We start from the raw sequence: 22014 nt of genomic DNA, 5'->3' as shown, positions 1-22014 counted from the left end.
TTTCAATTGTGCAGGGGACTGGCACCCCTAACCCCTGCATTGTTCAAGGGTCAACTGTAGTTCTCTTTAAAAAGTATGACTATCTTTTAATATATTTGTGAGAGAGAATTCACAATGAAGTTGCAAATAGCAAAGAGATCATATTAACGCTGTTTAAGACCCTTAATTAGTAGCTCACAAAGAATAAGATTACCTGAAGCAACTTGGAATATTTTGTAAACTTTTAATACAGCAGACATAAAATAAACTGTGCTTATGATTTTAAAATCTCTACTTTCTATTAAGTTCTATATGATTGACTAGTTCCTTGAAGTTAGTCCAAAATTACTCTTTAACATAGCTATTTCCTTTGTTAACGTTAATAGGAATAAATGAGAGACTTTTGCATGATTTTACTTGTGTTTCTATTCACCTTAGAACATAAGGGGCAGCCTAGATTTTTTCTACGTTGACAAGGGTTCTACCTCTCCTGAGCCGCCCCTGCTTAATTTGTCTTAAGTGATAATATAAGTAATTTAGAAAGTCATGGCCCATTTGGAGTTTTTTTTTTTTTTAATAAGGTGTAGGATATGGGTCATGTTTTTTTTTAATTTTTGCATACAGAAGTCCAATTGTTCCAGCCACATTTGTTGAAAAGACTATCCTTTCTCCACTGAATTATTTCTGCATTTGGCCATATTTGTGTGGGTCTACTTCTGGACTCTGTTCCATTGATCTAGGTGTCTAACCTCTTGGCAATACCAGAGTCCTGACTACTGTAGCTTTATATTAAGTCTTAAAATTGAATACCTGTGCCTTTTATAAATGAAAAATCTGAGAGAGATGAGATAAACTCCCTGATGGGCTGCTATTAATACAAAGAAAGAGCAGAAACAAGACTTAAGTCCATGCGCCTGTCTGTCTTCAAAGCCAGACCTATAACTCTTTTCTTCAGGGTCATAACTGGTCCACACTTCTGGCAGGGCCCACAATTCTGTTCAGTTTCTAATCACTGCAGCTAAAGGGCAACTTAAAACAAAACAAACAAAAACAAAATAGGGCACATATTGCTGTTAATCTCCAACACTGTCTAACATAAAAGATGCCTCATTTTATTAGTTAAATTGGCTTTGCAGCTTCCTACAGCATATCAAATTAGATGGAAAATGATGTTGCCAATGTACAAAAGCAATCAGCTTAATTGTTTGATGAGGAGATACTGCTTTCAATTTTAAATTTAAAAAGAAAAACATTCCCAACTCAAGAAAGAATTGCAAAATAGTTTTTGTGAGATTGACTGTGGTGATTTCATTTACTCGGAGAACAGTGGTTAATTAAGGTGTCTTGGGAAACACTGAGCTCTCTGTGGTGCAAAACAAAACAACTGAGATCGCAGGACAATCCTAGTTCCAAGGGCCATGGAGGGTGTGGCCCATGATGTCTGCATTTGAATGTCCTTGAGAGAGTCCAACGCAGTGCTCTGTGTGGTGACCTTCAAGAGACACTTCTGAGTGGACAGGCTGGCATATGTCAACATCATGATGGGAGAAGAATGCTGTGATGACATGATCCTTTGGAGAATATTCTTACCCATCACAGAAGCTTTCCACTTAGCTTAATTCTCCATGTTTCCTCTAACTGTATTTTTTCAAAACCTAGTTTCTATAGAAAGATTTTTCCATGAAAAACGACGTGTTTATAATTGGTGAATCCAGAGGACACGCAGGTGTGAGAAAGCTGCCAGCTTTGCTACTCTTTTTTATACATGTGAAAAATTTTCAAATAAAATTTGAGATTAAAACAAAAACAACAACAACAAAAAAAATAGACCAAGAGTCTGTGGTTAGATAATCCATCAAAGTGCCAGCACTGCAGCACATGTCTTAGTGAGTTGCTTGAGTAATATCGATCGATCCACAGCTAAGTAGCATTCTTTAGGTATCATTAATTCCCGTACCTCACTTTTCAATCTGGATTACACAGCCAAATAGTAAACTAGGTAGTTGAGAGGAAAATGGTTATGTGAATTTGATAATAAAAAATAATAGTTTTATGTTTCAAACTATAGCAGTTATTTATAAGAGCAAAGAATTGGAGGTAACCCAAATAGGTAACAATAAGGGATTGGTTAAATAAATAGCCCACAACAGAATTCTGGGGACCAATTAAAAGTCACAGTGTGTAGCGTATTACTGATGTCATAGAAGAATATCCATGTTACATGGTTAAGTAAAATAAAATAAAATTTACAAAATGGTATAAACAGTATGGTACCATACTGTTTATGTACGCATTGAAAAATGACACAATGACATATATAAAAATGTTAACAGTAATTTTATAATGTTATTTTTAAAGAAAAAATTTCAATAAATCTACTCCCAAATTAGAAATTAATCAATTTACATTATCACAAAAAATATGATCAAAATTAGCAGGGTCTCTGTTCTATGTAAATCCAAATAGGCCTGAACCACAGTTATTTTTATTTTTTCTGCAATTTTTTTTAATGATCAAAGCTATACAAATTTATTTTTTAAAATACGAAAAAGCTAAATAACCATCCTTCCACCATCTAGAGATAACTTTTTGCGTATTTTATTCTTTATCTAGGCATATCTAGCCACTCTTTAGTTTTTTTGAAAATTGGGATCTACAACTTCAGAGGTTAAAAAGAACTTTCTAAAGTGAAAAGCATTTAGTGTTCAGAGATACTGAATTGATGTAACTGAAGCTCTGGCTGGAAATTTTAAATAGACACGGAACTGGAGCAAGGTGGGAGAAGAAAATCAACCAATTTGTGCTTCTGATTACTTATTAAGTACATATCACCCAATAAGGAGCTTGGAGGGAAAAAAGCAGCACAAGACATCTCCCTCCAGGGAAGAGAGGCTGGGGAAGGGAGGCAAGAGCAAATAGAAATCCATCCACACGCACTGCCCGGGTGGTCGTATGCACAAGGCATGGGGAATTAAAAATAATATAGTTTAAATCTCTCCAGGATGGCAAGGTGCTTGCAACCTAGTTGGAGAGAGAAGACAAAACACAAAGAAGTTAGGCCAAAGAAAGCAGTGACCAGGGCATGACAGCAGACAGGACACAATGGATCGCTCGAACAAGAGGCCAGACAACGGGGGTGCTCACAGGAGCCTGGAAAAGAGTTAAAACCTTAACCATGGGACACAGATTCTGCAATGAAAGGAGGGCTCAATGTGCACTGAAGCACTTGGAAGAGGCAGGGCTGAGTGAGATCCTGATTTGGATAAAGGGAAGAGAACATTCTAGATAAGACCAACAGAGAGAACAAAGGCCCCATTTGCATTTTCTATTTCATAGAGTGGAGGCAGCCTGTTAGATTATCTTTTTTCACAGTCTCTGGAGGGAGGAGGAAGCTTGCCCTGCAGGAACCTCAAACTAAAAGGGAGCCAGGAGCTGCCTGCAGGTTCCTAGGGAAGCAGCTGAGAACCCTGCCTGGCTCGGTCTGATGCTGGCAGTTGTGGGCATGAAGGCTTCTCAGCTCCGAGTCCTCCTGGCCAAAGTAACTGTGCAGCGAGCAGAGACTCAGGGAAGGTGCTCAGAGGTAGGAGTACCAGCTGATTTGCAAGTACCAGCTGATTTTCCATTTCCTTGACTAAGTTCAGGTAGCATCAGACCAGCCCCTTGTTGGGGAAAAGGCTGATGAATGGTTGGCAAAGGGTCTCTAGCTCTCTCCAACTCCTCAGAAAAGAGCCAGAGCCCCATCAGTTACACGGGAAGACGACGAACAAGCTGGACACTAAAGAGAAAACAATTTCCTCTCCCTTAGGCATTGAAAACCAAGGGGCTGGAGTCTCCAAACGTTCCTGGGCTCAGAGGCAGAATTCAGAGCAGAGGAAAAGGACATCCTTCACCTTTTCTCCAGAAGGAAACCTCTTTTCCCAGAGCAGGAAAGACCACAGAGACCGCACAGAACAAGGTCAACAAGACTGCCGACACAGGAGCAGGACAGAGACAAGTCGGGCCAGGCCTGGGTCCCCGCAGTGACATTTCTGGGGCCTTTGGGGACACTCATCTGAAAGACAGGCAGGGCTTGGCCGTCTCAAGAACAGGGAGGGCAGTGGAATGAAGACTGAGGATAATGATGATTGGATTCCTGCTGCTCAACTTCCTGTGCCTAGAGGAAATGAGGGGAGTGAGTGAGTGAGTGAGTGAGTGAGTGAGTGTGTGTGTGTGTGTGTGTGTGTGTGTGTGTGTCTCTCTCTCTCTCTCTCTCTCTCTCTCTCCTGCCTAACTTTACCAGGGCCAACCACATCCTTGTCGTATTCACAGTGTGTACCCAGCACTGGGACTCACCTATCCAGGCCTGTGATAAAAATCTGTGTAATGAACACATGAAAGAACAAAAGAATGAACGAACAAACCTTGGAAGTTGCCTAGACCCCTCTTGACCTGGCTGGAGTTTCTGCTGAGAAACCACCCAGGAAGCAGCAGCTTGCCAAAATGTGCCAAGAAACAAGGAGGGTGTGCCAACATCTTCTTGCAACAGCTCCATTCTGAGACAATCATTTTCACGTGATGATTTTTAAGAGCTTACTTGGCTATAAACCCACCAGGCTGGGAACTCTGTCAATCGCTGTAAGCCAGGACAGAGAGGCAAAAGCAGCTTTTTTACCGACTCTCCTCAATGCCACCACCAGGGGGCCTGCAGATGCCCACGGAGCCACAGACCAGCAACATGCCTTCTGGGTCTGTCTCCTTCTCTGTCTGGCTTTCCAAAGGCCGTATTTTATACATTCCCCTGCTTCCCACAGTTTAAGAGAATGAAACAACACGTGCCAAGTTGGAAACCATAATTTTGAAATGATGCAAAAAATTGGAGATAATGAAAAACATCTGAGTTCAGATACCTGGCCATGGCAGTTGCATTATCCCAAGGCTCTTTGTAGGAGAAAAGGGACAGCTGCTCGACAGAGCGGACATCCCCCATCTCTGCCCCCCATCAAGAGAGGGCACTTGTTTGCCGGAATAATCACAAACAAAGCATGAGATGAGGTGGGGAGATGTGAAGATAATTTTCCATTCCTCTAGTGGCTCTAGCTACTGTTTGCAGCTAAAATGTATTATCTGGGAATAAATGAGGAAACTCAAGGGTTTGCAAGAAAACTGCTCGGACAGTGTCTAACCCTCCACAAAAACCATTACAAGTGAAGAGGGGATGAGAGTCAGGTTTGAACCATTAGTGCCATGAAATCTTACGTACAGAGAACTAAAAAGGCCTTAAGGATTATTATGTAGTTCAGATCCCCATTTTGCAGATGGGAAAGTTTTGACAGGTTGAGCAACCTGACGAATATGATTGAGTTAGTCAAATATTAAGGCTTGGACTAGAATTCAGGTCTCCTGACTCTAATAACTTAAACAGCCACTGAGCTCCCAGAGGAGGCATAAAGTCATGAAAAAACAAACAAGCAAACAAATAAAACCAAGTTAAAAAAAAAAAAAAGCAGAATTGAAGCTATGCTTTTCAAAAGTCACTAATCTGCACATTTAGAAAGGATTTCCAATTACTCTATATCCCCTAATAGTCCTGCTTTTAATCTCCCTCTACTGTCAGCTTCTCTGTATATAACATGTCATCAAATAATGCTAAAAAAATACCTGCACCAGCACAGAGTCATAACACACCCCACCCTGTGGGTTCGGGAAAACGAATGTGGGATTGCTAATATAAGATCTCCTGGGCTACCCCTGCAGGGCTCCATGTACTGGCATGCAATTGCTAGTTACGGAACCGAAGTGCCACAGTGGCCCTGGGGCAGAAATTGTGCTGTATTACCCACTTCCCTGGCTGAAACCAACAGGAAAGAAGGACACTAAAATTATCCAAAACTCAGACTCCTGTTTTAAGATATTTCCCAAAACCAGTTTACTCCCATTGCCTTCCCATTCATCCTGAACTGGAGCCCTTCCTCATGTGACAGATATAACATGTTAAATTCAATCTAACATTGACGCTAGGCACATAGTAAGTGCTCAATCAATGTCTGTTGAATGACTCATTGAGCACTGGTTCCTTCTTTATCCTTTTCAGTATTTTCTGATTTCTTTTTCAACAAGCATGTATTACTTTCATAATCTGAAAGATATATAACACTGCTTAAAAAAATCTATTTAAGTCATCGTGTTTACAAATCAGTCCCTCCTGAAAAGGCTATATGAGAAGACAGAGACATTTTCAGTGGGGAAAGAACATGGAAATGAGCCATTATAAAATATCAGAGTCTCTGTCACTCGACTCCACCTCTTATGACCTAAGGACAGCACTGATTCTTTGCTCAGCAAAAGTGGCAGGATGTCAAGGCACATCCTTCAGACTGCAATGACACTGTTTAACCACACATGAAAACACATTTGCCCCACTCCTACCTTGCAGCTGCAGCCAGGAGATTTTTCGCATTGGGAGCTCCTGGATCTACAGAGAGAGACTTGGCAGCTAACAACAGCTTGCTGGATGCCATAGAGATATTCTTGAGGTTTCCTATCACTTGGATCTGGTCTTCTTTTGTCTGAAAGGTCAAAAGGAGCCAGAGTAATTAGGGACTGTCCAATTCTCAAAGCAAACATCAGAGAGCTAGGAGCAGCATCCTGAAACGGAGACAAGTTATCTGTATAGATCACATTAAACCCAATTAGTCTGCAGATGCCTAACTCCTTGAGACACTAACCAGTGTCTACCCTTCCCCAAAGAGATGCTCAGATCGAGATGCAGGCAATAGGGAGAGAAATCCATCCCCGAGTGGGTTAGCCAAGAGCAGTGCTTTCTCACAAGTAGAGGCATTGAAGCGGGGAGGGGGTGGGAGGAGAGAGAGCTGAGCAGAGCCAATGCACAGACCAGGCAGCAATTCCAGCATCTTGCTCAACAATGCTGGAGTTGTCAAGTAGCTGTGCATCTCAGCCTGGCACAGACGACCAGCACTGACTCGATATTCAGAGCTGACTGCATCCCCGAAGTTCCCGGCTCGGGAGACGACACATTTCTCACCTGGTTGCCATCTGAGAAACATTCCTCTGTAGATAACAGAGCAAGAGATACCCCAGATCTCTCTTTTACGGAATTCATAGGAGCTCAGAAAAACAACAACAACAACAAAAAAACAGCTCTGCAAGCTGACACCAGACCAGTCATGCTCCCTTGTTCTAAACAAGGCGTTTATCTGTTCATCTGAAGGGGGTAATTTTTAATCACTTGATACTCAGTATTAGACACAGTACATTCAAATGGGCCCAGTAAACCTCAAATACAAACATATATATATTTTTTACTATATTATCCTACATTCAAAGAGCTGTCCTAATTTCTACTAAACATCCTCCCACTTCCTGCCCTCCCTCCAAATAACATAAGACTACAGATTCTGCTGGAGGATCGTGGGAAAAGTTATCTTTCATCACTAACAGCACTTCACGTGGAAGCTGACGGCGTCTTTGCGAATGCCACTCCTGTGAGGTCATGGAGCTTCCAGAGCAGCAAAATGAATGCACCTGTGGCCTGCGTTTCCAGGTTCCCTCTTCCTATTCGTTCAATTGGTCTCAAGGGTGGAAATCCATCAGAGAAGAGAGGGGCTAAAGTCAACGCCAGAGAGCCCCCCGCACACCCACCTGAGCCTGGCCAGCCATCTCAATACCAGCATCGAGGAATTCATCGAAATCATCACTGAACTTTCCAGAGGCTGCAGCCAGCTCTCCACTCTGGCCCCGGGTGGCATGGACAACTTCCCCTGCGGACTGGTTCAGATCAGCTGCTGCCTGGTTCAGTTCACTCTGGGCTTCCTGGAAAGGCTTCGTGCTTGGAGGTAGCTACAGAGAACAGAAGGCATATCGCGTGAGAAGTTTTACTCTGGATGGGAGAGAAAAAGGTAGGTATTGTGAAAGGAAGGAAGACTGTTCAGGGATGCATTTCTGAGTCATCAAGACTAGAAAGCTCTGTGTGGTCTGAGCCCATGTTAAGTTTGACTTTCAACATATAGACATTCATTCATTCATTCACATTTATTGAACACTTACTCCACGCTTGACATTGTGTATCTAAAAATGGTAAGGACAGCTTCTCTTCAGGGCTCACGGTCTCCTAAGTGGCAGAGACAGACTCCACACCAAGGCAATCTGACTTTGGAGTCCATTCTCTGAACTCCCACCCTATTTTGTCTCTCCTAAGATGGAAACTCTCAAAGTTTTAGCTTTCTACAACTAAAACGTAGATGCTATCAAACTTCAAATCATGTTCTTCCAAACTAATACCCACCAATCTTGTTTTATTAGTGGTCTTTCCTAATGGTAACTTTTTTACAGAATACAATTGTTATTTAGCAGAATGATAACCTCTTGTGAAAAGTTCCAGAGAGTTAAGCTAGACTCTATTAGTCACCCACATACATTGCCTGCATACCTGTGTAGAGAAGAAACAAAAATGAACAAGCACAAGCCTCCTTCAGCAGACTAAGCAGGGGAGGGAACCAGCCCCAGGTGACATTGCTGCCTACTTGCTCTCTTGGTGAGTCTTGGACACATGTGCCCCTCCAATGCCTGGTCAGAAGCCAGATGATCCCACACCCATTTCCTGTCTCACTGGGATGGCCCCAGAGCAAACAGCAACATAGGCTCAAAGAAAAAGTAAACTTTAAAAGTTCCACCGGGGAACTTTGCAGGGAACTTTGCAGATCAGAAAGCAAAACAAGGGAAAGACATATGAGCAGGAAAAACAGGATTACTAAGGGAAAGGTTAGCTGCTCAGAGATCCCGTGGAGAGGAAAAGACTCCATTCACACCTAAGGTGAGCCTGCTCCCCCGTGCCCCTTCCCAGTCCAAGAACCTCTCACCGAATCCACAAGCAGCTTCTTGCTGGACTCCCCAATGCTCTTCAAGGCCACGTCCACGTCCTTCTGCCCAGGGAGGCAATTCACACAGTTGTTCAAGGAGTGTGAGACGGCTTTGGCCACCTGAGTACATGGAGGGAGAGAAGCACCGTAAGACGGCAGCTTCCAGTATAAACATTTTTGCCCATTTGTTGTGGATGAGCAGTGAGTGACAATACAGACCTGAATCAGATAAGGAAATTATCTACCAGCATCTACCTGACACTGTTTACTGCATTACATCACCTCATCCAGGCTTCTTGTCCAAGAGCAAAATTCTACCCGCTCACTGGGGTTAACATTCTGCCTTAGCAAAGGGTCCGGCACAGTGACTCAGCACATCACACCTGCTCCCCAAAGCCTGGCTATGTCTCAGCTCTGTGATTCGAACACAGAATTCTCCAAGATGAGGTCAGGTTCTAAAAGATATCTTATACCAAGAAAAACAGAAATATCTCCCTTCTTGAGAGCCCTGCTGAGGTCACCAAGGTGGAAGCAGACCTTGAGTTCTTTGGATCACAGTTAGCTAGGCCGGTGGATTGATTTCTGCTCAGCAACCTTCTGGTGCCATCGCCCCAAACCTCACTCTGCCTGGGGGCAAGTGGGATGCCCTGAGCACTTACAGACCATCCTGGAGTTGCCGACACACTGCCTAGGGATATGTACGTGGCTCCCTGTTAGCACTCTTTGGTATCTTCAGCTAAAAGGTAAGTAAGGTCTTGGAGGTGGCTGTGCCATTCCCTTTAATCTCCACCGTCTCCTCCTGGCCGCATGTCTAGAACTTTGCCTGGATGGTACCTGGCCAACTGGTTTCATCAGGTAGTTAGAGAATCATCTGAAGAAGTAATAGAGAGAGTGCGAAACTTCTGAGTGGCTGGCTCTAGTCTACCTACCTCACCCCCCAGGCTAAGAGGAGGAATGTAGTTCAGCATACATAGGCCTGAGCCAACGTGTTATGTCTTGTCTCCTAAACTTCCAGAGACAGAGTTCAAAGCCCCCATACCTTCTGTCGACTGTGAATTAAGCAAATCTCACATTAACGTGAGGAACACCAGGCAAGACTTACAAAAGCGAGCATCATGCATGGCCAGCACTGCTATGGCACTTCAGAAGGTTCTGAAAATACCTGCTGAGTCAAAGTGTTCACACCAAGAAAAAGTGCCCAGGAGACAGCTTGCCAACATGTCCATGTAAATAGTGACAATGACGGCCACAATTTCCAATGCTGAGCCTCACCTGAGCTAGCCTCTGTTGACTCTCCGCATCTCCAGGTGCAATCAGGGCCTGCTTGGCCTCTTGGATGAGCATGGCGGAGCCCTCCATCACGTCTCGAGCAGAATCTAACATGGCGTGAGCAGCCGCAGGGTCACTTGTAGAGGCAGCCACTCCACGGGCAGCCTGGGCCAGCGTCTTCAGAGCTTGGGCCGTCTCTCTAGCAGCCACCCCTGGGGATAAAATCCCGTCAGACTCTCTATTAGATTCCATTTAAAAGTTACGCCTCGGGAATAGGCCTCTGGCCCAGGACCTGGCACAGGGGGAGCTCTAGATTAATTTTTACAAAACGTGAATTGCTTTGTTTCTCAAAGAAGTAGCTCATCCTCCTGGCTCTGGGCCCATCCAAGGGATGTTATAACAAACCCAATGCTAAAGACTATTTCCCTCTGATTTCCCTTGCTCCTACTGCCTCACGTGTTCCTAGACCTAAGACGCCCAGGGCATGGGAGCAAGCACACAGATGGACATTACCCAGGTGTGTCCATGTACAGGTGTGTGGGAGATCATTTAAATTCACTTTCCATCTCAGTTCTCTCTGTGGGGGAAATAACTTACGTACAATAAAGTGAACAAGCCCACATGTGCTGCTCAGTGAATCTGAACATATGGATCCAGCTACATATCCACCATCACCTGTGCCCTTTCCCAGTCAATATGCCCTCACACCAGAAGGAATCACTATTCTAACTGTGAGGGCAATCAAGTTGTTTTGTGTAGCAGTCCATTCTTTTTTCTTGCTGTGTAGTATTCCATTGTATGAGTACACCAGCATTTGTTTACCCATTCTTGTGCTCATGGACATCTAGGTTGTTTTCCGTTTGGGGGTATTATGAATAAATTTACCAAGAAAGTTCTATAGACACATTCAGGGAGACATGGAATTATTTCTCTTGGATATAAACGTAGGAATTTAGTTGAATTGCTGGGTCACAGAGTAAGTGCATATTTAGCTTTGTAAGATATATGAAATGATTTTGCCATAACACACACCACCAGCAATGTATAAAAGTTGCAGTTGCTCTGTATCTCAGGCCAATACCTGGTAGTATTGTCAGATTTTAATTTAATCATTCTGGTGGGTGTGTGTTGTATTTCAATGAGGTTTTAACTTTTATACCCTTAATGAGTAATGCTGTTGAGCACCTCTGCACACACTTCATGGCCATTTAGATATCCTCTTTTGTGAAGTGCCTGTTTATCTCTAAATTCACATCTAAACAGATGCTGGGATTTGGTAATAAACTATGAATATAAACTAGTCCTTTAAAACTACAGTACCACCTCACGCAGAATAAACATGAGTCTTACTACGTGACACCTAGTCCTTGGCACATGCAAGATGAGGGCAAAAATTGGAGATGGCAACGCAAATAACAAACCCTGAGAAGCGCAGAAGAGGTGACGCTAGAGCTCATCTCATCCAACCATTTTGCAGATGAGGCCCAGCACTGAGAAGTGTCTTGCCCACAAACACTTGTAGAGGCAACACCAGAGCTAGATCTGAGATTTCCTAATTTTCGGGTCAAACACTCATCATAATGCTCTTTGGGAGGGAGAACGATGAGGGCTTCTTTTTAGAACATATAAGATCTGCACGAAAAATACACAAATCAATGTCTCTCGCTCACTAAACTTTGAAATGACTCTTTTCTACAGGATTGAGCTGGACGGTTTCCAGGCACCAGTGAGTCTGACCTCTACTAGCCATGGCTTCAGCTGAGTCCGCATGGACACAAGCAGGTGGTCTTCTCTTTACTGAGGACGAGGCTCTGTAATACAACAGAGGCTGAGAAAGGCCCCAGGTCCATACAGCAAGACAGCTTCTCAGTGCTGCAGACTCGCTAATATGTAAATATTTAGTAAATCACACAGCTGGGATATAACTCTGCCATCTAATCAAGGTAAATTACAAAGCTGCCAATCTACCGTTTATCACATGGCACTTCTGAGCGCAGCTTGTGGAATGAAAGAATTTTAAATGAAGTCCTTTCTATGGCAGAGGAGAAGCCCAGAAGAGAAAACACAAAAGTAAATAAAGCTAAGGTACCGAGTCGGCAGAGTCAAACGGTCATTCCCTTTTGTGTTTAAGCTTTTGGCACAGGGTTGGAGGATGTCGTTGCTGAGAAGAGCACCAGATGTGGTGGGGACCACGTCTGGCTCTGGCTCTGCTGCTGATTAGCTGTGTGGTCTAGACTGCTGCCTTTTCCCTCTGGGCCGCAGTTTCCCCCAGGTTTTAGGAGACAGTGAGATCCTGATTCTGACCATTACAGATTCCAGGCTGTGATTTCTAGACCTCTCCCTCTTGTCTCCCCATTTGCCACATGGACTCTTAAATCCATTTTATTTGAATTGGATAGAAATTGGGAAGAATAAACCATATACGCAATTAGAAAAGACACGTTTATGCAAAAAAAATTTAGTGAAAAACCCTTCATAGACTCAGACTACTTAAAAAATGCAGAAATCAGAAGAGCTAAATTCCAAAAAACTAAGCCTGTCCATCCCATGTGTTTTCTGCCGAGGGCTCACTGTGAAATCTCAAGGCACATCAAGGATCTTCTTGGGAGGGATTAGGTTTCCTGGAAAGGGGAAGCCGCACCATCAAAAGGATGAAACAAGACCACCAAGGGCCTGAGAGCCCAGTGAACATCCAAGGCTGTACACAGCAACCTTCTCAATGGAAATCGCTAGAGGTCACATCTCCAAGCAAACACTCCCCTCCAACCAGAACTGTTTCTGCAGTCAAGCGTGCAGCACAATGCCAGAACCATCAGTGCGAAATACTAAAGCAGACTTCTGTTTCAGTAACCACAGTCCTTTGAAAATACAGATTACTTTCACAGTATTCTTGCTATTAATATCTGGATCTTAAATTATACTCAGTAGCAGATTCTTAAGAAGACATATCAAGTGATACTGAATATAGCAGCATTCTTCCTAATGGTTGCTACTCTTTATCAGAATTCAAGTGGATTGTGCGTCCAGGCAGTATTGGACCACACAGCAAGCTCACAAGGTAAAAACCAGGCATGGCACAAAGCTTTAATCTGTCTCAAAGTACTGCGAAAGGGTTCTGGTCTGTTTAACTGTATGCAGCTATGCAGAAATGTATGCTGCATGTTGCTCTGGCCAAATCAAACCACGCTGGCATCAGAATGCAGCCCAGTGGCCGCTAACATTTAGCTTCTGAATATCCCACACCCCTCAGCTGTGCACAAGGGAACTGAGACCCAGAAAGAACTTGTCCACACTTGCTCTTTCTTTCCTTACTTCCCACCCATTCCTCAACTTTCCTGAAACTGCCTCCAACAAGGACAGCAGTGACCTCCTTACTCCTAAAGCTAACGGATGCTTCTTAAGTACCCCCCCCACCCCGAGACACCAATTTCTGGGCAGCAACTACGTATATGGTTCTAGAGACATCCTTCTCTCCCGGGTTCCCTGCCCTCTCCACAGCTGCAGGTTCTCATTCTCTGGAAGATTTCTATTACTCCGCTTCTGCCTTAACTAGTTGGGTTCTAATGGATAAGCTTTCTCTCACTCTACCACTTCCTGTAGGCAAACTTAACTGCTTCCATGGTTTCAAATCATTATCCTTTTACTAACAATTTTTAAATCTTGTATCTTCCAGCCCAGCCTTCTCTATTAGCTCCAGAGCCAAAGATCTACCTGCCTAATGAAATCTCCACTTGCATATCCTCCAGGGCCTTCAAACCAAATGAATTTAAAGTGGAACCCTGCATCCTTGAACTTCACCTCTCCCATCCAAACCCCCCTCCTACCAATGGTCCTATGTTCCCTTCACAGTGATTCATACAACTCTTCATTCAGCTATTAGGCCAAACACTTGGAGGTGTCCATGGTTACCTTCCTTACTTCCAACCTGCCAATTTCTAACCAGGCATCAAGCACTGTCCTGTCTTTGCTTCTTTAATCCATCCCTTTGTCTCCACTGCAGGACACTACCGACTCTTATCCAGATTAATGCAATAGCCTGCTTGCTGATGGTTCCTGCCCCTAACTTTGTTTCTGTCCAATCTGTTCTACACACGGAGGAAGGGCAATGTATAGGAAAGACAAGCTGAACTGTATCCACAGCTGAAAATGCCTGCACGTTCTTCAGTTAAACTCCAGTTTATTTAGATTGGCTTATGAAACCCGTTAGCATCTGCCCCACCCAACTTCCCAGCCCGATCTTTCTTCTCACCCACTCTTTGCCTCTTACTTTAGCCACCCTCAGTTACTTCAGGCAGCCTTCTTTGCCCTCACCTTTCGGACGGCACTCAGGCAGTGCCCGCTTTTCAAAGCCTGTCAAAACTAACTGGTGCTATTTCTAGGCTGTTTTTCAGATACCAACGAGGTAAACCTGTCTTCCAATAAGTCATCAGTATCAGAAGATGCAACTTGGAAGACAGTCTTCCCTCTACTAAATATGCATTTCATCATCTACACAAAATCTGGCAAGATTTTGGGAATACATAGAAATTTTTCAAATATAAACCTCTCATATAACCCTATGTTTTATAAGAATTCCTACATACTTTCCTTCTCCTCAAATGCTAAAGGAGTCCTAAATAAGCCTCAAAACCCTGGCCATGGGTCAATTCTGCTTTGAAAATTTCCTTTATCCTCCCACTAGGACCAAATTGTACATTCTTATTATTAAATGTACTATATCATACTATACCATAACTTGTGTTTCTATTGTGCTTTTCAATTTTGATCTTCAAAGTAATAAATGTATGCAGTTTTACAAATCAAAGAGGATTTTGCTTATAGTAATGGCAAAACAACTTATTACAAATCAACCTTCCCACAGAAAAACAACTAGAAACACAGGAAAACATACATAAAACATATATTTGAAGGCCCTGGAGAGATACCAAGGCACCAAGGTATAGAGGGCCAAGATCTTGAAAAGAAGGAAAACCTCACACAGAGGTGAGTCCAACGTGCTTTTTCCCAAAAGGCATTTCCTAATCTGTAAACTGTTGCCAAGACACGGAGAAGCTGAGTGAAGCTTCCTGAAATCTCACGGGGCTAGGAAGATTAAAAAGAACATAGTTCTGATCCTAAGAAACACAACGGCCTGGTAAACACCACACCCTTTCTGAGGGGACACACAAAGAGCTACATCCCAACAGGTAAACTGGAAATAGACCTTACAATTTCCAGTCAGCTCAGCCCACACATTTTTACTGTGATCTGTCCTCATCTTAACTACCTGCCAGAAGCAAAGCCTGATCCTACGTAGAGAAAGCAACACGATTCAGGGCCTCAAATTATCTTTGTAGTTTAAAATACCAATGCTCAGCATTAAAGAAAAAAATATCAAAAACCCAGGAAACAAGACCAATGGCTGAAAACCAAGAGGAAAAAAAAAAAAAAAACCCAGACAATAAAAACAGACCCACAGGTGATCCAGATATTAGGCTGATTCTAAAATTTATGTGGAAATACACAAGGCAAGGAGTAGTCAACACTAACTTAAGGAAGGCCAGCAAAGTTGGAGGACTTACATTATCAGACATTAAGATTTAGGATAAAACTGCAATATGGTAATTAGGAAAGTGTGGTACTAACACAAAAACAGGCAGTTAAATCAATGGAAAAGAAAAGAAATACCATGAAACAACCCACACGTGTATGTTCACTTACTTTACAACAAAGTGGCAATAAAGACCACTAGGGAAAAGATGGTGTTTTCAATCGGTGGTGCTGGATCAAATGGATATACAAGCAAAAAAAAACAATTAAACTGGAACTCTACCACACATAAACAAATTCCAGATGGATCTGAGTTCTAAATATGAAAAATAAAATGATAAAGCTCTAGAATATAACAGAGGAGAATATCTGCATGATGTTGGATAGGCCACAGTTTTAAAAGAGGACACAGAAAGTACTAACCATAAAGAAAAGAATTACCTGCCTGAGCAAGAGTGAGACCCTGTCTCTACTAAAAATAGAAAGAAATGATCTGGACAACTAAAAATATATGCAGAAAAAATCAGTTGGGCATGGTGGCGCATGCCTGTAGTCCCAGCTACTCGGGAGGCTGAGGTAGGAGGATCGCTTGAGCCCAGGAGTTTGAGGTTGCTGTGAGCTAGGCTGACACCACGGCACTCTAGCCCGGGCAACTGAGCAAGACTCTGTCTCAAAAAAAAAAAAAAAAAAAAAAGAAAGAAAGAAAGAAAAAGGAAAAGATTATAAATTGGACTATATTAAAATTAAAGAAACTTTTGTTCATCAAAAGACACCTTTAAGAGCTTAAAAAGGTAAGCCACAAGATGTAAGAAATACATACAAGTGACAAAGAATTCCTACAAACAAGATAAATAACCCAATATTCAAAAAATGGGCAAAGGATATAAACACACAAAATGGCCAATAAACGTATGAAAAGACTGTTCACAGGGAAATGCATTGTTCATCAGGGAAATGAAAATTAAAATCACGTGATACTACAAACTCACCAAAAGGGCTAAAATTGAAAGACTGACAATACAAAGTGTTGACAAGGATGTAGAACTGGCATTTTCATACACTGCTGAAAGGAATGTACCAAATATATGCAGAGCCTCTGACCTAGCAATTCCGCTTCTAGGTATAAGATCTAGAAGACGCTTACTTATTTTCACTAAACAACAGGTACTAGAATTGTTCACAGCAGTGTTTTTTGGAAACAACCCAAATACTCATCAACAGTATAAATAACAACAGGTATATTCATATAATGAAATACTATAGAAATCAATGGAAATGAGAGAACTACTATATGTATCATAGATGTCTCACAAACAATGCTGAGCAAAAAAGCAGCCAGACACAAAGGGACACATATTGTACAAATCCATTTATTTACAGCTCAAAAATAGGCAAAATTAATCTCTGCTATTAGAAGTCACGGGAGTTTATCTCTGGAGAAGGAGACAGGACATACGGTGATTGGAAGTGGGCAAGTCTGGGATGCAGAAAGTGCTCTATTTCTTGACTTTGGTGTGGCTTCTTGGGTGCATTTGATACGTGATAATTCGTAAAGGTATCCGTTTAGGATTTGTGCTGTCTTCTGTATGTATATTTTGTACTTCAGTAATCATGGATATTTCAAAAACAGTTAAGCAGTACTATTGTACAACACAAGCCATAATCCATGACCCACTCCTCCTCACCCGACTCCCACTCCTAGAGCTACTCAGTTTTCTTCCAATACTTCATATATTTTTAGTAACATGCTTATACTGAAACTTCTTGGTTTTTAAATCTGAGATATGTATAGACTTCCTACTACAATAACGTTTCCTTTTTGTATAGCTTTCTGCTTTTCTTAGACTTGACAATTACACAATCTGTTCTTTATATAGATAAACTTCTGTTTAAGGAGTCTCTCGGAGGTGGGCAGAGGAAAAAAAAAAAGTTTCCTGCCTTCAGGGGCACCTGGTATCACCAGTACTCCATATCTTCTTCTCCCCCAGGGTTTTGTGGCACAAATCGGGTTTTGCTTCTTTCTGGCTTCCCTACTCGTTAGGTTTCTGTTCATTCAGCTCCACTCAGTTTTCTTCTCCCGTCTTCAAACATTTCACTGACAACTTACCTGTGGTCATCGCTTATTCTCTTTGACCTTTTTTATTCCTTTACTTTAGTGGGATTTCAGGAGTCAGAGATAGTTCTAGAAGTCTGTCATTACTATTTCTTTACAGTCTCGTAGGGGCAATCCACAGATAGTCTGGGGGAATCATATTCTATTTGTCTTTGTACGCTCAGTATCAAGCCCAGTAACAAGCCTGTGGAATGTGCTTGAAAACTGTATGGTGAACTGCTAGGGGGGAAAAAGTCAGGTGTGTTGTCAAATCAGCGCACTCCCCGCCCCCACGCCCAGGTGGCCCGCACCTGGCCACGCGGCATCGCGACGGGCGAGAGTCTCACCTGTGTAGTGCTCATTGCCCTGAGCTGCACAGGTCAGCAGCTGCGCCATGGAGGAGCCCACTGCCTTCGACGTGCTTCCCAGGTCCTGAGCACACTTTTCCAGCTACAAGAATATTCAAGGAGGAAGAGAATTTAGAAGAAAAGAAACATCTGCTGAGGTCACAGCATAATTTAGAAAAATAATGAGAATAAAACTTTGAGCCTTAGCTATTTCCCATGAAATAGACCAGTGGCGCTAAGGGGCAGCAGGGTGATACAGGAGAAAGAGCCCGAGCTTTAGAACAAACAAATCTGGGTGCAAATCCCTGCCTTGGGCTCTCACCCCTCAATTACTAAGCCTGAGATCGGGTACGTTACTGAACCTCTCCAAGCCTCGGTTTCCTGAAGAGATCATAATACCTAGCTCAGAAGGTTTTCAGAGAATTAATGCAGGCTCTCAACAAATGGTAGCTATTAGTAATATGCCTTTAGAAGCTAATTTAGAAAGTCTGCAACAAATCCTTAGCGGGAATTAATTATGCCTTGGCAGGAAGTGGGCAGACATCCAGCGGCACCACCTTCCTGGCATGTGGGACCATTAACATTGTTCAATTTGATCATTATACTTTGAGGAGTTCCAACTGAAAGGAAATGCAATAGAAATAGAGGTTTGGAGCGGTAAATGAGATTATGAAAACGGGCAAAGCGCTTGCTTCCCATGAACAGCAGGTTATCTTGCTTTGTAAACTGAATAAAGAATTCAGAGAACAAAGTCAGTAAAGGCCTAGGGTATGGATAATTATTTGATTACTAGATAAGGACAACATTTTGGAAAAGAATTTCTAGGTACACCAGGAGGGTGCAAAAAGGCATAGAGAACAAATGCATTTTGAGTCTTGCAATATGTTTCCCAAGAGAAGCAGGACCTTCAAATAAAAAATAGAGCCTGGTCCATTATAACCAACAATATATTATAATACAGTAACATGTTTTTTAGAGCAAACAATTTCTTTAAAAAGTATATGGTGTTTCTTGCATTCTAACTGACCAGTTCTGTGCAAAGGTAGAGCACATGTTATACCAGCCTCTCTTGGGCCCCCGTGGAGCACAGAAGTTTGCAAAGAGACACCTGGACCATTCTGCAGAGCTGCTGGCCCAGGAGCCAGACTCAACACTGTCATTGGCTGGGTGACCTCAGTTAAGTGACTTAACCTCTCTGAGCCTGAGTTTCTTTCTTTTCTTTTTTTTTTGAGACAGAGTCTGGCTCTGTTGCCCGGGATAGAGTGCCAGGGCATCAGCTTAGCTCATAGCAACCTCAAACTCCTGGGCTCAAGCGATCCTCCTGCCTCAGCCTTCCCAGTAGCTGGGATTACAGGCATGTGCCACCATGCCCGGCTAATTTTTTCTATATGTATATTTTTAGTTGGGCAGATAATTTCTTTCTATTTTTAGTAGAGACAGGGTCTTGCTCTTGTTCAGGCTGGTCTCGAACTCCTGACCTTGAGCGATCCCCTCACCTCGGCCTCCCAGAGGGCTAGGATTACAGGTGTGAGCCATCGCATGCGTGAGTTTCTTTATCTTTACAATTAGGGCTAACTTGACTTAAATATTTCCTGAGTGCTTCCTATGTACCAGGCATTGTTCTATCCACAGCACATCAGATACCCCTGAAGTCTTTATATTCTAAAAGTCTTTAGTTCATTTGAAGAGTGAACAGCAATAGTTAAGAGCAGAAGCTCTCAAGAACACAGGTTTTGGAGCCCAGCAGATCTGGATTCAAACCTTGGTTCTGCCACTAACCGGCAGATAAAACACTGGACAGAATACTAACAACTTCTGTTTTCTCAGCTGTAAACGGGGTTCATAAAACTTGCTCATTAAGGTTACTAGCAGGATATACTAGACTGTGTGTACAGTGTCTAACTGGTGTTTAATAAATGGTGGTATTTTATTTAGGAATGTTCAGTAATCTGGGAAAGCAAGTACATATTAATGAGGAGGATTGGGAAAATGTTAGCCAGAAAACCCTGACCTGGCATTGCCATCAGGAGGTATCATAATGTGGTCACAGCAGATCTCTGGTGCCATCACCCCCTTCCAGTAGTGGCTTTACTATATTAAAGTGCTTTGCCATTATTCACGCTGTGTTTTGCGTTAAGCAAATGTTTCTTAGAAAGCATGACTGTTGATAACCTTTTTTGTGTTTATCATTACAACCTCCTTGCCACCCATTGCACAGTTAAAACTCTTGAGACACAGCCAGTTGATGACACAGCCGGGTCTAGAAGGGAGCGCTCCTAGCTCCAAACCCAATTCCTCCAGCTGCACTGGGCATTCTTTCAGGAAAAGGCCACAGATCCTTCAACATTTAACAAATGTCAACAAGTAACAGACATCGTAAAAAGCAACAACTAGACAACATCGTAACAGGTAAAACCCGCACCCCAGTGGGCTCTGACAGCTCACCGTTTCCCCCGGGAGTGGTTTCAGCTGAGACTCCACGGCAGCCACCTTGGCATCCTGCAGTTCATTCTTCAGAGTCTGCACAGTGTTCAGAGCCGAATCAATTTCCATAGGGCCGCAGGCTTCATGGGCCTGTCAACAGAGAATGTGGGACTGTCTGTACACAGTCTGCTTGGGGAAAGTGTCCCCAGTTCTTTGCAACAAATGAAATGCCTTCCTGGATACACCCAATGATTCTCCAGATCCAGTAGCAGAAGGCAAGGGAAGCAAGTAGTTTTTTCCCCCCCGAGAGAACAAAATCAACCTTAGAACCTCAGCCTTAACTTCCCCAAATAATCGCCTATGTATATCTCACAATTGGATACAATTAAAAGTCTTCTTGAAGCTATTTTTATCTGAAATGCATCTGGCCTCTTAGACTCACTGGACCCTTTATCCACTGTGGCTGGGTTCTAGAGACAGGGCACCTGGCACAGTGAGCAGGTAACACAGAGGCGTGGCAAGTATGCGGTGAATGAGTGACCAAATGAACCCAGCACTCTGGGGGTAAATCTATACCCACCTTATTGATCCTCTTTATAAATTTCTAGATTATACATCGTTATCTTTCCATACTGAAGATTATAAAAGTTTATTTCCTCCCTAACTACTGCATTCTCTTGATAATTTAGAACATTCCTCTCCAAATGCTTTGATGCATGCCACCGATAGACACATGTAAATAAATTATATACATGAGTAATTATTAATCAGTATACTAAATACTGGTAAATCTTAATTTCTTTCCTTTTTTAGAAAATAGTAACAGCAGCAGCAGTAAATACGAATTGATGTCTATGTGCCAGCATTACTTGATGAGGAAACTGAGGCACAGAGAGGTTAACTAACTTGCCTAGGTCACAAATTAGTCAGTGGCAGGGACAGAATTTGAATGTAAGCAGTCCGATTCTGGAGCCTGCACTCTCAACCCTTACACTATACAAAATATATATATATATATATATATATGTGTTTATATATATATATATATTTACAAGCCCTCACAGGGTCTTCCTGCACCCAGTGGACAGTCTTACCGAAGTCCCACTTTGGGGATCACTGCTCCAGAGCAGCTGTTTGACACGTGTGTGTCTCAGCCTCACCAAGAAAACTTGTTAAAATGCAGATGTCTGGGCCCCATGAACAGAGATTCTGTCTGGTTGTTCAGAGGGAAGCTCTAGGGACCTCTGTTCTAACAGGCACCTCCAGGTGATTCCAGGGCAGACAGTCCCAGGACCTCTCTTTGAGAAACACGGCTCAAAATACTTTTTTATTGGTTATAGTCTGAAGCTCTGGATATTCTTCTTTGGCAATGTAGTGTGCTGCTCATATTAACAATTCAAGTCAGCTTCTACCTTCTTCCCTTACCGATTTATGAGTCTGCTTGTTTCTATAAAGGGATTGTTACAATGAGGAAAAACGAATTCATGCAAGAACCTCATGCTAATACCATATCAAACAG

General features: G+C 42.7%; 1 protein-coding gene across 1 annotated transcript in view; it reads right to left on the bottom strand.

Annotated features, from left to right (window-relative positions):
* TLN2 (talin 2) overlaps nucleotides 1–22014 on the bottom strand; it is a 253379-nt gene that overhangs the window by 86677 nt on the left and 144688 nt on the right. Inside the window, 6 exon segments of the mRNA XM_045540483.1 lie at nucleotides 6385–6524; nucleotides 7618–7815; nucleotides 8835–8954; nucleotides 10107–10315; nucleotides 18072–18174; nucleotides 20517–20645. Of these exon segments, the coding sequence (XP_045396439.1) occupies nucleotides 6385–6524; nucleotides 7618–7815; nucleotides 8835–8954; nucleotides 10107–10315; nucleotides 18072–18174; nucleotides 20517–20645 (899 nt within the window).

This window comes from Lemur catta, chromosome 1, assembly GCF_020740605.2.
Source record: "Lemur catta isolate mLemCat1 chromosome 1, mLemCat1.pri, whole genome shotgun sequence".
NCBI classification, from domain to species: domain Eukaryota; kingdom Metazoa; phylum Chordata; class Mammalia; order Primates; family Lemuridae; genus Lemur; species Lemur catta.
Note: the sequence above shows the minus strand (reverse complement) of the source record. Positions and strands in the feature narration are given on the sequence as shown.